The sequence below is a fragment of the Cheilinus undulatus genome, linkage group 5 (assembly GCF_018320785.1).
Source record: "Cheilinus undulatus linkage group 5, ASM1832078v1, whole genome shotgun sequence".
In the NCBI taxonomy this organism is placed as follows: Eukaryota; Metazoa; Chordata; class Actinopteri; order Labriformes; family Labridae; genus Cheilinus; species Cheilinus undulatus.
Genome location: NC_054869.1, coordinates 14,603,926 through 14,619,652, shown reverse-complemented (window position 1 = coordinate 14,619,652; position 15,727 = coordinate 14,603,926). Strand labels below are relative to the sequence as shown.

Genomic DNA, 15,727 nt, shown 5'->3' with positions numbered 1-15,727 from the left:
ATCCTTCTTTAGTCAGCTCAGGCTGAGCCTGTGTTACATTTGAAGTTTTATTTTCCAGAAAATAGACCTCCTGGGAAATGTTGACTAAAACCTAGCTCCTGATTCATCATCGCCATGCTCAGTCTAAAGGGCCTCATTGACACATGTCCATGTAAGTTCTTTCCTGAGCTGTGAAAACCAAACTTTACATGAAGTTTTATAAATATTTTTGTGACCTATTGTTGACATTTGCAGGATATGTCCTCAGTTTTGTGTATGAAAACGACATTTTGACCCGCTGCCTTCTTTGCGTGGATAAACAAAGTGGAGGAATCTTAAGGACAGCTGCAGGAGCAGTCACTTCAACTGTGCCGTGTTTTACCTTTAGCAGGAGTAGATCTGACTGCCAGACAGCCAGAGCTGCTGTAATGTGATCTATGGGCACACATCAGTTAAAGAAAAATACAGAGTCCTGACTCATTACTACCTCACTCTGATATGAAAACCAGCTGTTAGCTCTCCTGTTATTGTTACACGTCAGCTGTACATATACTTTTTTCACTTTCCCCTCCATCAGCTCTCTCAGTGTAAGGGGCCTCCTCCCAAATCAACTGCCATGCTCTTGTGGCAAACAGATTCTGGGAAGCAGAGAGGAGATCTTTGTATAAGGGGAGGCTGTGGCTGGGTGTAGGCCAACGTAAAGAAATGCCTGTCTGGTGCTGTGCATCCAGTCTTCCGCCCTTGAAACACACTGAAAAGTTTAAGTAATGTGGATGGATAAAGAAAAATTTGGCTGATGCAGATCTGTTGGTCCTGCCTAAAACTCATGTGACCAAAATTTACAGCTGATCAATGGCGATATTATCAGCTGACATATCTGTTATTAATACTAGCAAAAAAAAGAACAATTATATCTGCTTACACAAGTAACTAGAGCCTTGCTTGCGACTCATTTCTTAATCCTGCTCCTGCTGGAGGCACGTGCCGTTTGCTCAAGCCCGCACTCATAACAGCGGTGTCAAATCCTGCCTGCATCCTGCATGGATTCTGACAATACATGTTAAATGTTCAGAATGCAGACCATTTGTTGAACTAAAGGCCATGTTCACTTAGGTACCATCCTGATTAAGTTCCTCTCTGAATGAAAGAAACCCTAAGATCCTTGTCAACTGTAACAGTGCCATACATGGATAAAAAAAAGCAGCTGGGAGTCACAGACTAATTTAACTCCTGGTTATGGCTTAGTAATAGCGACGCCAAAATAATATTTCTGACATTTACATACAATTTATTTTAAAGTCATACAGGGATGAAATTATTTCGTGATCTCTGGAAAGTTTGAGCGTCATAAAAACTACTCGCAGACAGTAGGCTAATCTTTACTCTATTTATGCCATGCTATTGCCGTCCTCATCATTAGATGCTTAATGCAATAAGGTCAGTTTGCATGGAAAAAGGTATTTTGACCCCAAATAACTATAATGGCTCAGCGTCTCTGTGTGCCACTGGGGAGCATAAGGGGAGCATTAAAGCTGTGTTTTTTGACTTACTTACAAAGTTTTAGTGCACACACTTTTTAATGGAGCTTTAACAAAGCATCACGTGGCCCACCTGCTGTGTGATTCTGGCCCTGCGGAGGTTCAAACATGTTTATGCAGGAACAGCGACTGCAGCTGCCAAAACAGCAATTTAACCGGGATTTCTCAGTGAATGAGCAACGTGTGACACATCTCCTGTGTTTAGCATTAAGAGCACAGAGAAGTTCTTGATGGAGTGCTTACTCTGAACTGGGTTGGTGGAGCAGGTGTATCATCGCATCCAAATATGTTTCCTTGTGGGCGTGTTTCAACAAAGTTCAGTTGTTTTCTGGCTCCGTCACGGACTCTGACAAGCTCGTAGCAAATGGAACACATTTAACTCGGGTGTGACGTCAGTCCCAGCTCTGACATCTGACTTCATAGGTAAATGGAACACAGCAGAAGTCCCCGAAAGACGTCTTGGCGCAATGTTTTAGGATTTCATAAAAAATCTTTACACATTTATGATTTTTTTATGGCACCAGTACACCCAAGAAGTCCTTTGAGAGGTATCAAGGACAATTGGAGCAACAGTGTGGCATGCAAATCGACACAGACACGCCACCAATTATAGTCATAAGATTAACTTTTTAAGCTAATATCTGTAGACACCGATATCATGCATACACTATCCTGCACCCCCAAAAAAATATGACTCAAGATGTGATATTTTCTCAAGACTGTGATACTTTTTAACACCACAAAACATTAGTAGAAAAGAAAGAAAGGCATCCATGTACGGAGGCAACAATCCTTTAAGCACCAGGCGCTGTTTGGTGCATATCTTTCTCAACTCTTTCTCCCCATATTTCCTGTCTCTTTAAATAAGACAGAAGCCCCTAAAATAATCTAATGAAAAAAGGGATTGTAAAGATGTAAATCAGATTATATACAAAAGTACTTAATTATCAGAAGTTTCAACAATTTTAATACATTAACTTCAGGTAAGAATTTAGAAATGAAATGTCTTTTTGACCTGAACAGAGTTCAGTAGAGCTGATTAATCGTTGTATAATCAAAAATGAGAGGTGTGGTTGGCGGCAGGCTTATCACATATTGGATTCCAGCTGGCTCAGTACTAACCTTTAGCCATCTAGAAAGTAAATTTCCCTCTTAAGTCAAGATATGTGACATAAATGTAGTGTGGTATCAACCAGAACTTGCTACACTGTCCAGCACACCTGCTTGAAGTATGTTTATGTCCAGTAATCCGCCCTATTCCCAGCTCTGTTTTTACTCCAACTCTGGCTCTTCATGGAACCGTGTTGATCAATAAGAGTGTTTAGACATGAGCGAGGAGCGGCTGCCTCTGCTCGGGAATGTTTCACAGAGCTGTATTAGCAGACAAGGGGCTCCTGTTAGCTTTTCACAAGTCATTCCCAGCACTTTTTCTCTTGAGCCCTGATTGGCTGATGTACCTGCACCAGTGTCTTTCTTTGTTACCCCATCATTAGTCGGGGTGTTTGCTTGGTGTTTTACAGTAAATCACCGTGGGAAGCCAGGCCCTTTGCTGTGGGTGTTGTTCGGAAGATTTCATGGCTTGTCTTGATGTTTTGCTGTGTCTCCTGGGGACAAGCAGGCCTGATCCCCTTTTGCTTTTTTGTCTCGGGCGTGTTACCCGACCCACAACTCTTGCACGCCCCCCTCCTTTGCTCCTGAGATATTTTTCAGTCCTGGTGCATGGAGCAGCGCCAACTCAAATAGAGACCTGCCAGTGTGCCCTTTGTCTGCTCTGACACTGGCTGCAGCAGCGTTTTTCAACAGCAGCCAGCATACGGGCTCCTGGAAGCTCACAGACAGACGGACGGACAGACAGGCAGGCAGAGTCTACACTGTTAGCTCAGGCTGCTCTGTTTGCAGATGCCTGGCGTTGATAGGCATGTCACCATGGGAACGACCACGGAGCCAGGCAGTTGCTCGCCAATACTTGGAGAAAAATGGAGATGATAAACTAGCTAAGTGTCAAGTGAGACAGGCAGTGTGAAAAAAGACTCTTTCTGGACTAACTGCTGTCAGCTATGGTGTGCACCTGGTTGTTGTTTTTTTTTACACTATTTTCATTTTAGACAAAAAAATTGGCTGTGTTTCACATCCCTATCTTTTCCAGTTTATGCATGACACTCACTAACTCTAGAGGAGAGTTAAAATGCTTTGTTTGGGTCCATCTGTAGAACAGACGTGCGTGTGAAGAATAATGTAAACATCAACTTCAGAAACAGGCCGTGTGACCCCTGACCTTAAAGGTGATAAGTGAATACAAGTGTCCATCTGTTACAGTTTAGCCAGGAAGATCTAACGAAATGTAAACATCATTGATTTGTTTTCTTTTTTTTTTAATGAAATGAGCAAGAATTACATAAGAACCAGAACGTAATCACAGACTCTTATCTTCCTGTATGCTGCGGGTAGACCGAGGGAGGTAGAGCTGCTGCAGTAAAAAGAAGAATTAAAACAATCCACTATTAGCCTTCTAGATGTGTTTTTATCATAGATAATCAGATGTCACTTAAGTTGAAAAGAAAGACCAGATTCAGTGTTTGTTATCAGGTGGATCCATCTTGCAAAACTTTGAGTCAGAACTCTAGTTCCTGGTCTAGAATGACTGGACCAATCAGCATCGTTTTATGAGAACTGGTGTGATTTTGTTGTTCTGCAAGTCAGTAAACAAAAGCTTCCAGTAAAGAGATTTGCATGGATGCAGCTATAGCAATATTTTTATCAGAACTGTACAATGTTTTTTATCACAAAATGACCACACTGAGAGCTCTTCTTTGTAAAAAGATGTTTTTGTAATTATTTGATTTGGCTGCGATATGAGTTTGATTCAAAAACTGGCTTCACTGATAGTGAACAACGGTAAAGCTTGCATTTCTTAGATTATTCCCTGAGGCAGCACCTGTCTTTTTTATTATTTATTGTACTTATTGACCTGTAATGAATGTGACAGACAGAACATTCCTCCCATCACCCTCCAAGATGTTTATCTGCCCTTTCCAAATATGGGCTGTTGCTCGCTTGGATGTGACATATATCCTCTATGCCATGGATAAAGGGACTGTCAATCTGGCATGACAGGTCCCTTTGAATTGACATTATAATTGCCTACTGCTGTGTCTAGTAAGTATTTTAACACTGTATGATTTAAAGAAGAAATATAATCTTATTTCTGATTAATGGCAGAAACAGCCATAAATTTATGTTAATCATCATAGGGATGAGTATCAAAATCTGGTACAGTGATAGTACCTTCACCAATGCATCTAAGCCGCCCACAAGGGGGGATAAAGGGCAAAGCTTTCTGGGGCCCAACCAACTGGGGTCACATGAAGGTCAGGAAAACCATGGTCCATTGTAAAGTTAATCTTTGACAGCTATATATATATATATATATATATATATATATATATATATTTTAACCTGGATAATAACCACTCTTGTCAAAGCAACAAAAATGAATTGTATTTATTAATACTGTAGTACACTGTAGCATTTTCAAAATGTAAACACATTTTCTTGAAACATAGTTACCTTTGTAATGTCAGACTTCAGAGCTAAACCATGATGTGCACAAGTGTCAGTTATCAGAATATTAAGTAGATGGAACTTTTAATATTTCTAAAGGAAAAATAATTACATGATTGGAAAATCAAGGAAAAATTGGCAAAAATAAGTGGTGAAAAGTAGTGAAAATTTTATAAAAGAGGAAAAAAAAGTGTGGGATAAAGCAGCAAAAATATGGGTTATGAAAGAAAAAGTGGCAAAAATCAGTGGTGAAAATGGTGAAAAGCAGATAAAAATGGCAAAAGGGATGACTAAAGTAGTAAAAAGAGGTTTAAGTTCCAGCAAAAATCAGCTTAAAGTGTCAAAAATGGGTTTAATGTGGAAACAAATATGGCAAAATGGACACAAACAGTGATAAAAATGGATTAAAGTGTGGCACACCACTTATTTCAGTAGTGCATGAACATCTTTAAATCGTTTTGCTATCTGGAGCAGTGTCTTTGCTCTGCTTGTGTATTTCTACTGAGGACTCAGTCACACTTACTCATTTATCTCTGATAAAACACCAGTATTTGAATTTTGTGTACTTACACGCTCTATTGACATCTTTTGAGATATTTCTTCTAATCATTTACAATACCTATACAGCTTTTATTCACCAGCTGACTTCTAACAAGTTTTTTTCTTTAAAAGTATCCATTCAGGCACGCTGTAGGCACTTGATCCATTTAAAAAGTATTATTTAGCACCAGTTTCAGGGAAAAACTGAACAATACTAACCCTTAACCACTGTAGTTGCCATGTGTGTGTGTGTTTTTTTGTTTGTTTGTTTGTTTGTTTTGCTTTTTTTCTATCTCTACTGCCAGCACAGTTTTGGTGGATGGCTGGTCACCATAACTGTATTTCTTCTTGAGCTCTCTCCCTGGTACAAGCAATTTTTCCCTTGCAACTTAAACTGCTAAATGTTGTTTACTGCTGTGCTCATGGTGGATTAATGTTGGGTTTTTGTAAATAATGTAACAAAGAGTTATGTCTAGATTGGTCCTTTTTGTAAAGTGTCTTGAGATAACACTTGTTATGAATTGGCACTATGTAAATAAAGATTGATTGTCTAAATAGACAGAAACATGCATTTGATATTGGTTTTACACCAGAAACATCACATTTATGAAGCGATTTAACTTAAGCAAATACATAGTTTAAATCATCAGTTTTACATCTGTGTTTACAAATGCAATTACAGTGAGTATCATAATGATCCTTCCATGCCTCTATTGTCCAAAATTTGCGCTCAGTTTTTCCAATAAAAACTGTTACGTTTTACCATCGTTTAACTAAGAAAAAATATTTTTAAAAATGCTGAGAATGGCTGAAGTGCATGGATGGATGGTAAAGTACTCATGAAGTCATGCTCCAGTAATCAGAGGGGAGTTTTTCTTCTTTCCTGTATTACTTTTTGAACATACTGCTAACACATAGGCCATTTATATGCACACATACACAAACAGGATCCTATAAAATGCACTAATGTAGGGATTCAAGAGTGAGGAGGTTATACACAAAAGATCCCTGAGTCAGTTGGGAGTTTGAGAGCATCTTAGAGAAGCCATGGAAGTGAACTGGCTGCTCTTCACCAACAGCCCCATTTCCATACTTTTGTCCATAGAGGTACTTGAACTGATGACCCTCCAGCTCCCAACCACAGTCCCTCCAGACTAATCTAGCTCTGCCCTCAGAGCTTGTGTGGATATGTTTTAAATGATCCATCTACATTTGAATAATAAGGATTGCATGCATGCTGTCAGTGTTTCACGCCACATTAACATCATTCTCTCTGTTGCTGAATTACAGAGGCATCTTCCTGGACACCATTCTGCCACGCTATGATGTGAACGGCGTGAGACCACCCATCGGCCAGAGAACCAGGCTGAGCAAAGGGGATATCGCACAGGCACGCAAACTCTACAAATGCTCCAGTAAGACTAAAATGACAGATCCTGTCTGCTGTGGGTTTTTCCTGTCTATTTTTGCATGTGTATGCAACAGAGCCCTGAGAGAGAGGCCTGATGTAGCTCACACTGTGTGGAACAGCCACGCAGCTCCTCTTGATGTGGTGCGGGTTTTTTGGCTACAACGTCCGAGAATCCCGAGCAGGGAGGAGTGTAAACACTACTCAGGGACAGGAAGTTTGTCATCGCTTTCCCCAGATAGACCCAAAAGCACAGCTGTGACTGAGAGGAGAGTGACGAAAAGCATTGTTGGGAACAGCACTCATGGCCGCACGTCCCGGCTTTTTACAATGTAAACTGTGAGCCGATACACTAAGGAGCATTACATAAGCCTTTCCGAACCACTCACTTTGTTTGTGCTTCCAGAGAGTCGAGAGAGGGTTCAATGCAGCTGAAGTAAACAGAATTTATTGCATTAGCAGATGCACATTGTGACCAGTCTCTGCTGAATACATTTGATGTCAGACAGTTTAATTGTAGGTCAGTCCAGGACATACTGAGCACGAAGTCTTATTATAAAGATAAATGAATAAACCTTGTAACCAGAGATGGAGCAGACAGTGTGGTTTTAATGTAGGACAGGAAGTTTCAACCATAATTGAACTCACAAATGATCTTCCATCAGAAAATTCTCTGTCTCGTGAGTAAGAATCTGGTTGGATGGTGTGACTTACTTTGTGGGGAATGAGGTAGTGAGTCTCCACATGCTCATGAGAAAAAAAAAACCCTTCCTAAAGAGCCACGGATCTCCCATTCATGCAGCATTCCTGGCAGTGTTTGTCACCGCTGGTGTGAGCCTGAGTGCTTGTTAAAGGGCTAGTAATTGGCAAACTTCTACCAGGCATCATTAAACACAAATCTTACCTCAGAGCTTCTCATTTTATTGCTTACACACAAACCTCTTGGGAAAAAATATATGCTTAAAGTTGAGGGGAATATTTTCCTTACCCTGAGCCAAAATTGCAAATAACATAAAGATAATAATTAATGCATGTACAGTTCTCAAGCTGGACAGCTGAAGGTGCATGCTACTCTCTCTCCCTTCCTCTCAATCTTTCCTCCACTTGGCATGCATCTGTATGAGTCTTCTCATGAGGCTGTGTTTTGTTTTTGGAATTGGTCCTTGCACACTTGCACACTTCATTTTGCCAGTCAAACTCAGGTTGTTTTTTCACTGGTACATAATGCATCACATCCCCCAGGGGGCTGGGATATTTATAGTGGTCCAAGTTTATTTTCAGAGGATGCTCACACTCACTACTCCTTTGTGTGATCATCATCTGGAGTAGGTGGGGGGATGAGAAGGGGTGAGGTGTAGGGTTGTGGGTGAATATTATCAGCAGATGTGCCTTTGAACATTAAAGACATGCCCTTTACCTCACATTCAGTGTTATGATTCCAGCTCCAAGCATCTGTCTGTGCAGCGAGGTTTCAGGGGATTTACCTCAGGGCTGATGGCTGCAGAGATGGAGTTTAGTGTCTTACTTGTTATTCAGGCTGAGGCTAATTGGCGTTGCATCATGTTCACGGCTCAGGCCTCACGTGTGGGTCTGTGTGTATTTGTTTCTGTGCTCAGGATGCGGCGACAGTCTGCAGGACAGCAGCGGGAACTTCTCCTCTCCTGGGTTTCCTAATGGATACTCAGCATACATGCACTGCATCTGGAGGATATCAGTCACACCAGGGGAAAAGGTATGAGCACGTGGAAAATGCCACGCCAACTTTGACAGCTTTAAATCAAGACTCCCTGAGTGTTTGGAGCAATTCAATTCTTCTGTTACTTCATGTGTTTTTGACATTTAGTAAGAGCTGTATCAGTAACCACTTTCTCTGTGGTTTCTTAGATCATCCTGAATTTCACCTCTATGGATCTCTACCGAAGTCACTTATGTTGGTACGACCATGTGGAAATCAGAGATGGATACTGGAGGAAGGCGCCTCTAAAAGGTGGGTTTTAAAAATGTTTTTTCCTGCTTTTATTTGATATGACAGCTTGAAGATGGACAGGAAATGTAAGGAAAGAGTCAGGAATGGCATGCACTTAATATAGTGTTAGAATTGACAGTCTAACCTGCGATTGGTGTGATGAAGACTGTAGCTTCTTTACATAGGGTGACTGGTCTGCCAACTGAGCTAAAACAGCACTCACAGGCTAAAGCAGTGTTGTTTCAATCTATTATCAATGACTTTGAAAACTCTTTTCACTATTTCTCACATTGTAACCTCCTGTTTCATTTAGTTAAGGTCTTTAACTCATGGATAAAACGCTCTCCATCACAGAAAAGAAATAGGAAAGTTGGCACACCAAGGTAGCTGGATTTTTATAGCATATTTCAGAACACTTCAAAGGGCTTAGAAACAAACTACAAGACATGGATGAATAAGCAGAAGTGAAGGGTTTAAAATTCCTTAAAATAATGTGTACAGTGTTTTTATAAACCCTGAATCCAAAAAGTTGGGGCATTTTGTAAAATGTGAATAAACACACAAAACAGTGATACACAAATCCTCTTCCTTTACTACTGTTAGATCACTTTTTCAGACACTAATTGTCAAAGTATTTTTGTTTAATGTGCATCTTAAGTTGCTCAACAGAGCACCATTTGTCTGCGGTTTTTGCGTTTCATAATGCACCATACATTTTCAGTGGAAGACAGGTGTGGACGCATGCAGGCCAGTCTACCTGCTCTGCTGAATGTGTCTTCATCATCATCAACAACCTTTATTTAAATCTCAGGATCATTGAGCTTTCCCTTATTTACAGTTATACAGAATAAAGACAATTACGATTATCAGCACAGTTAACAAAGAGTTTTCTCAGAGAAACAATCACAAAACAATTTGAAATAACTGATACATTTTCTCTCAGGGAAATAAGAGTGCCAAATGTGTGTTGTGAAAGATTCCACATAGTTGGAGCACAAAGCTGAAAGCAGATTTTCCCAGTTCAGGGTAGACCTTTGTGAAATGAAGCATTAGACAGTCAGTAGAGTGAGTTTGTAAAAGTCCAGTTGAGCAGTTTAGCATTGATGTTATATTAGATGGTGTATGGCCAATAAGGGAATTATGAATAAAAAAATACAGATGTTTACCACATCTCTGTACCAGAGAAGACCAATCAGCTTTGTTATATAGAATACAATCATGAGTATTATCAGGATCTCCTGTTATGAATCTAAGCAATTTACTGAGTCCAGAGGTTTAAGAGTGAAAGCAGCGGCATGTATGTTGATGAAATCGCTGTAGTCTAGCACTGACATAGAGACAGCCTCAGTAACACTTTTTCTACAGTGAAAAGGGACATTAAACCTGTTTCTGTACGAGAGACCAAGTTTCTGACAAAGCTTTCTGACCAGCTAATCAATATTGTATTTAAATGTAAATTTATTTACTTATTGAAGGGATTGCCCCTTGAGATGAATCATCTTGTTTTCAAGGGGGTCCCAAAATGTTTCATTAAGCCAAATCCCCAGGTATTCATACACTGTTACGCTTTCAATATTTATCCACCAAGCGTGGATTAATGAAGACAGTTAAGGGGGAACATCTTCAGCCTAGGAAAAAAAGCATGAATTTTGTTTTGCTACAATTAAGACCAAGCGTAAGGCTTACAAGTGCATTTGGAAGGATATTAAATGATTTATTTAGCTTCTCAACAGCAAGCTGTACAGAATCAGCAAGGCAGTACAAAATCATGTCATCTGCATAGAGATGGTTATTATAATCACCTTGGTGTTGTCTTGCTGAAAAGAGTAGAGGCGTCCTTGAAAAAGCTGTTGCCTGGATGGAAGCGTATGCTGCTCCAAAACCTGTATGTACCTTTCAGTGCTTTCAGATGTGTAAGTTGCCAATGCCATGGGCATAGCTGACATCTGGAATGTCTTTTTCGGTTGTTTTTGAGCCTTCCACAATTTTCCCATTCTTTTCCTGCTCCTGGCCCATCTTTTTTGGGAGTGTTGCAGGCACCAAATTCAGTTGAATCAGTTTGAACATCAAATATCTGTCCTGCATTAAGCTAGATATAAGTTCAAAAGGATGTGCCACTATTTTCGTTATTTATTCACAGTTTAAACCGCATTCTAACTTTTTGGGAACTGGAGTATGTAATGTAGTATGTTATATAGGTAATATTGACTAGAGCAGTGGTTCTCAACTTGTCTAGCGTTAGGACCCACCATCATATCCTCAAAGGCAAATGGTGACCCAAAGTTTAAGTTCCTATGTTTTGCAATCATGTCTCAATGCTTTGATTAGGAAAATGGTGCAGTATAGATTAGAAATGGAACAAAAGATGAAAGGGCTGAGACATATTCTTCAAAATAAAAGCACATCACAAGTTTTTCCGGCTCATGTTTTTTCCAAGCACACTTTCACGACCCACTGAAAATGGCTTTGCGACCCACCATTGGGTCCTGACCCACCAGTTAAGAATCAGTGGTCTAAAGCAGTGGTTCTCAACTGGTTGTGCATCAGGATCCGCCACCACCTCAAAATGAAAATTCGCGACCCAGAGTTTCAAAATTGTTAAACCACTCAAATTTATTTCATGAAAAATTTTGCAGATTGGACCCTAAATAGAACCAAACATGTTTTAACACAGAGACAGGACACAAATACGTTAACAAGGTACACCATTATATAAGGACCTTTGTGCATGCATTTGATTTAACTCCTTTTTCCTAAGACATCATGGAATTTTGGTCATTTCTTGATGGAAATCCTAATTATCTTGAAAAAACCCAGCTTTTGTATTTTTCTGGCATATTTTTGTTTTTATCTCACGTTTGGGTCCTGACCCACCAGTTCAGAACCACTGGTCTAGAGAAGAGGTGCTCAATAAATAACACTGATAAACAATTAATATTTAACTAATAGCTTGTTTCTAGATGATCCAGCAGTAGTGCCAGTAAAACAAAGGTTTTACAGTGTTAAATGTATAGAGAATATATCATTTACAGAAACTGCAGGTAAAGGCAAAGTTAAAGGGCAGACAGATGTAGAAAATGACACTTCTGCTAGCTTTGGTAAGTCATACAGAGGACATACAGTACATTATAAAAGTCAAACAACATTAAGTGCTTAAAGGAAGATGTTTATGGTCCATGTAGTTTTACTTTAGTTCATATGCACATACCGTCTCCCAGTGAATTAAGTCTCTGTGATTTAAAGGGCTGTGTAGAGGAACTTAAGAGCTATCACACTTGTCACAATGATAAAATCTTTCTTTATGTGTGTGTCCTCACCTGTGACCCAGGTCGTTTCTGTGGTGATAAGCTGCCCGAACCAATCATCTCCACCGACAGCCGGCTGTGGATTGAGTTCCGCAGCAGCAGCAACTGGGTGGGAAAAGGTTTCTCCGCCGTTTATGAGGGTAAGCACCCGTTCCCCCATTCCCCCGACCTCCCTGAACCCCGCTCCAGTATGTAGCTCAGCTGACTGAACGCATGGTCGCTCACACATCCAACAATGTGCCCAGGAGCTGCAGCAATATCCACAGTTTTTTGGCTCCCCTGCTGCTGATGTGTCAGGCTCTTTACGCTGCATTAATCAGACTTTGGCTGGCCTTCACATTCAGCTCCATTGTTTCCAGACTGTGAAAAGTGTTGGTGTGTATTTTTGCATGTGTGTGAGCTGGTGGTGGAGGTATTTCCGCTAATCTACACTGCGTTAATCAGAACAGCGAGCACACGTTTTTCCCGGGACATGTGTTGAAGATATTGCTATCAAGGGAACTCACTGTTGTTTTATTGTTTTTACTGTCACATGCAGCCATCTGTGGAGGGGAGGTGAAGAAAGACAACGGCCAGATCCAATCCCCCAACTATCCTGATGACTACAGGCCCAACAAAGTGTGCGTGTGGAAGATCACTGTAGCTCAAGGCTACCATGTAGGCCTTACCTTCCAGTCTTTTGAGGTAAACACTAGTAATATATCTTTGAAAATAACGTTTCACTGTGTGAATTCGTTTGGACATTTTTTGTTGATGTTCCGCTTTTATCTTTGCCCAGATTGAAAGACATGACAGTTGTGCCTATGACTACCTGGAGGTTCGGGATGGAAACTCTGAAAACAGCCCCCTGCTGGGCCGCTTCTGTGGCTACGACAAGCCAGATGACATCAAAACCAGCTCCAACCAGCTGTGGATGAAATTTGTTTCAGATGGCTCCGTCAACAAGGCCGGCTTTGCTGCCAACTTCTTCAAAGGTCAGAAGTCAAAAGTCGTAAAGTCTTATCTGACGTAGTTCAGCCATCATCTGTCTATCTTTATCTTTGAAATATTACATCAGTTTACGTCTGCTTCACGTGTTTTTGTTTTACTTGCACAGCCAGATTCTGTGTGACCATCTTCCCCTGGCTCTGCCGATGTTTTGAAGAGTTTCTCTTGTAAGCCGGCGAGCCAGGGGGCCGGCGAACGGGGTCCTAACATATCTTTGTGTTTTCAGAGATGGATGAGTGCTCCAAGCCAGACAACGGTCGCTGTGAGCAACGTTGTGTCAACACACTGGGCAGCTACAAGTGCGCCTGTGACCCAGGCTATGAGCTGGCTGCCGACAAGCGCAGCTGCGAGGGTAAGTACAGGGAGAGAAGTCACCGGCTCTGCTTACCATGTAATTTTCATGCTAAAGCACTTTACACTGGTACCCATCCAGATGCAATAAGCACAGTCGTCCTGTAAAGTCAACATGGTACATGTGCTGGCTGAGCACTGTCTTTTAAAGATTTAGGTCAAAACAATGCAAACGTTATTTTTAGCTCAAATAACATGTTGTTGTTTAAGACCTAACTATTAGTACACAGGCTGTAGACTATCTGGTTGACCACTTAACCACCATCCGCCCCCTCTAGAGGAAATCAGCCATCACTACAGTTTTGTTTGGTCTGCCAGGCAGGGGTGGAAAATAAATCATTACATTTACTCACATTACTGTACTTTAGAAGCTTTTTGTGTATTTGTTCTTTTAAGTACTTTATTTGACTTTTACTTTAGTATACTTTGGAGGAAGTGTTTTACTTCACTACATTTTTAAAATGTATCCACGATAAAAACTGAAAGCCAAAACAAGGAGGCCCAAGCTGTCTGTCAGTGACCTGAAACTAACCAGTAGTTTAGCTTACTTTACACAAATGGTCAGCTGCACACAGCCAGAGAATGTTTCACATTACATCCAAAAAACAGCTGTCGTATTTTACTTTGTGATAAAGGTGTGCCTTCACCTAAACAACCAGGTTGAAGATTTATATTCTCTTGTGTGATTGCACGTTAGGGAAAGATCACATTTTACTGTACAATCCCCACAGCGGTCAAAAATAGCTACTCAGTAAGTCAGTAAACTTCAAATGAATTACATTTTTCTTATACTTGATTAGATTTATAGAGCAGTAGTTTTACGTCTACTTAAGTAAATTTTAACCAAAGTAACCGCACTTTTATTTGAGTGCAATAGTCATATACACTTTCCACCTCTGCTCTCAGGATGCAGCTTATTAAGCAGCTTGTGTTGCAAAGAAATAGCTGTGAAAATAAAAGAATACTAAACAGCTCAGGAAGAGAATATGCACTTCCTGTTAGATAAATGATAAATAATAAGGTAAATATTAAATAAAATGGTGAATCCATCAACACTTATGTGTAGAAAAGCTTTTCAACAACTTATAATTAATTCATAACAATCTGAGCTCTACTGTCGTAAGTGAGTATAATATCAAAACCTTAAAAATACTGTGCTGTAAAGAGCAATAAATGTACCCTTTTAGTATAATTTAACCCACTACCTTTATGTAGGATCGATATCAAAGTAGGGCATTTAATAACAGTGTCTATAAAAAGTGTCTTTAAAAAGTCTTCACCCCCTTTGATGTTTTAGCCTTTCATTGTTTTGTAAATCAATCATGGTCAGTGTAATTTCGCTTTTTGTAATAAATTACAAAAAAAACTCTTACATATCAAAATGAAATCAGAGTAATGTCAATTAAATAAAAATTTGTAGAAATAAGTGATTGCAAAAATATCCAACCCCTTCAAGTCAGTGTTTAGTAGATACCTCTTTAGCTGCAATCACAGTGCTGCGTCTGTGTGGATAGGTCTCGCTCCATATTGCACATCTGGAAACTGCAATAGGCTCTATGCACGGCAGGGGGTGACTTATTTCAGGTGGAAAATTAACCCGCTTGACAACTTCCGTCCAACACGGAACCTACTGTCATTTTTATCCAAAACATAAACCGGCCTATACTGCATTTATTTGTCAGTTTTTTGTTTGTTTTTTTCACTTGTTGTTTGTGTTTACTCTTTATCATAATGGTATCCAAATGTGCTAAAATGATGTTTCAAAGACAGGTTAATAGCACTTTTGGACATCATTATGTACTGCAGTATACATCTTCAGCTAAATTTAACTCGTCATTGACCGTCCCCTTGGCTAATTCCTCCAAACAGTGGAGAAACCGCAATAAATCTGCCATCATACACCGTTTTCTTCTGCTTTCAATCTCCTGACCGGAAGTTTGAGAGCAGCCTAATGTCAAATGCGGAAGTGATGCGTGCATAGAGCTTATTTTGCTCCATTCTTCTTTGCAAAACTGCTCAAGCTGTGTGAGGTTGTACAGGGGTTGGGCGTGAATAGCCCTTTTCAAGTCTAGCCACAAATTCTCTTTTGGAT

General features: G+C 40.2%; 1 protein-coding gene across 1 annotated transcript in view; it reads left to right on the top strand.

Moving 5' to 3' along the window:
• Positions 1–15,727, top strand: part of bmp1a (bone morphogenetic protein 1a) — a 43,082-nt gene that overhangs the window by 21,074 nt on the left and 6,281 nt on the right. Inside the window, exons 8-14 of the mRNA XM_041787160.1 lie at positions 6,909–7,033; positions 8,643–8,758; positions 8,911–9,013; positions 12,321–12,437; positions 12,836–12,981; positions 13,076–13,271; positions 13,511–13,636. Of these exons, the coding sequence (XP_041643094.1) occupies positions 6,909–7,033; positions 8,643–8,758; positions 8,911–9,013; positions 12,321–12,437; positions 12,836–12,981; positions 13,076–13,271; positions 13,511–13,636 (929 nt within the window). The remainder of the gene's footprint in view (positions 1–6,908; positions 7,034–8,642; positions 8,759–8,910; positions 9,014–12,320; positions 12,438–12,835; positions 12,982–13,075; positions 13,272–13,510; positions 13,637–15,727) is intronic.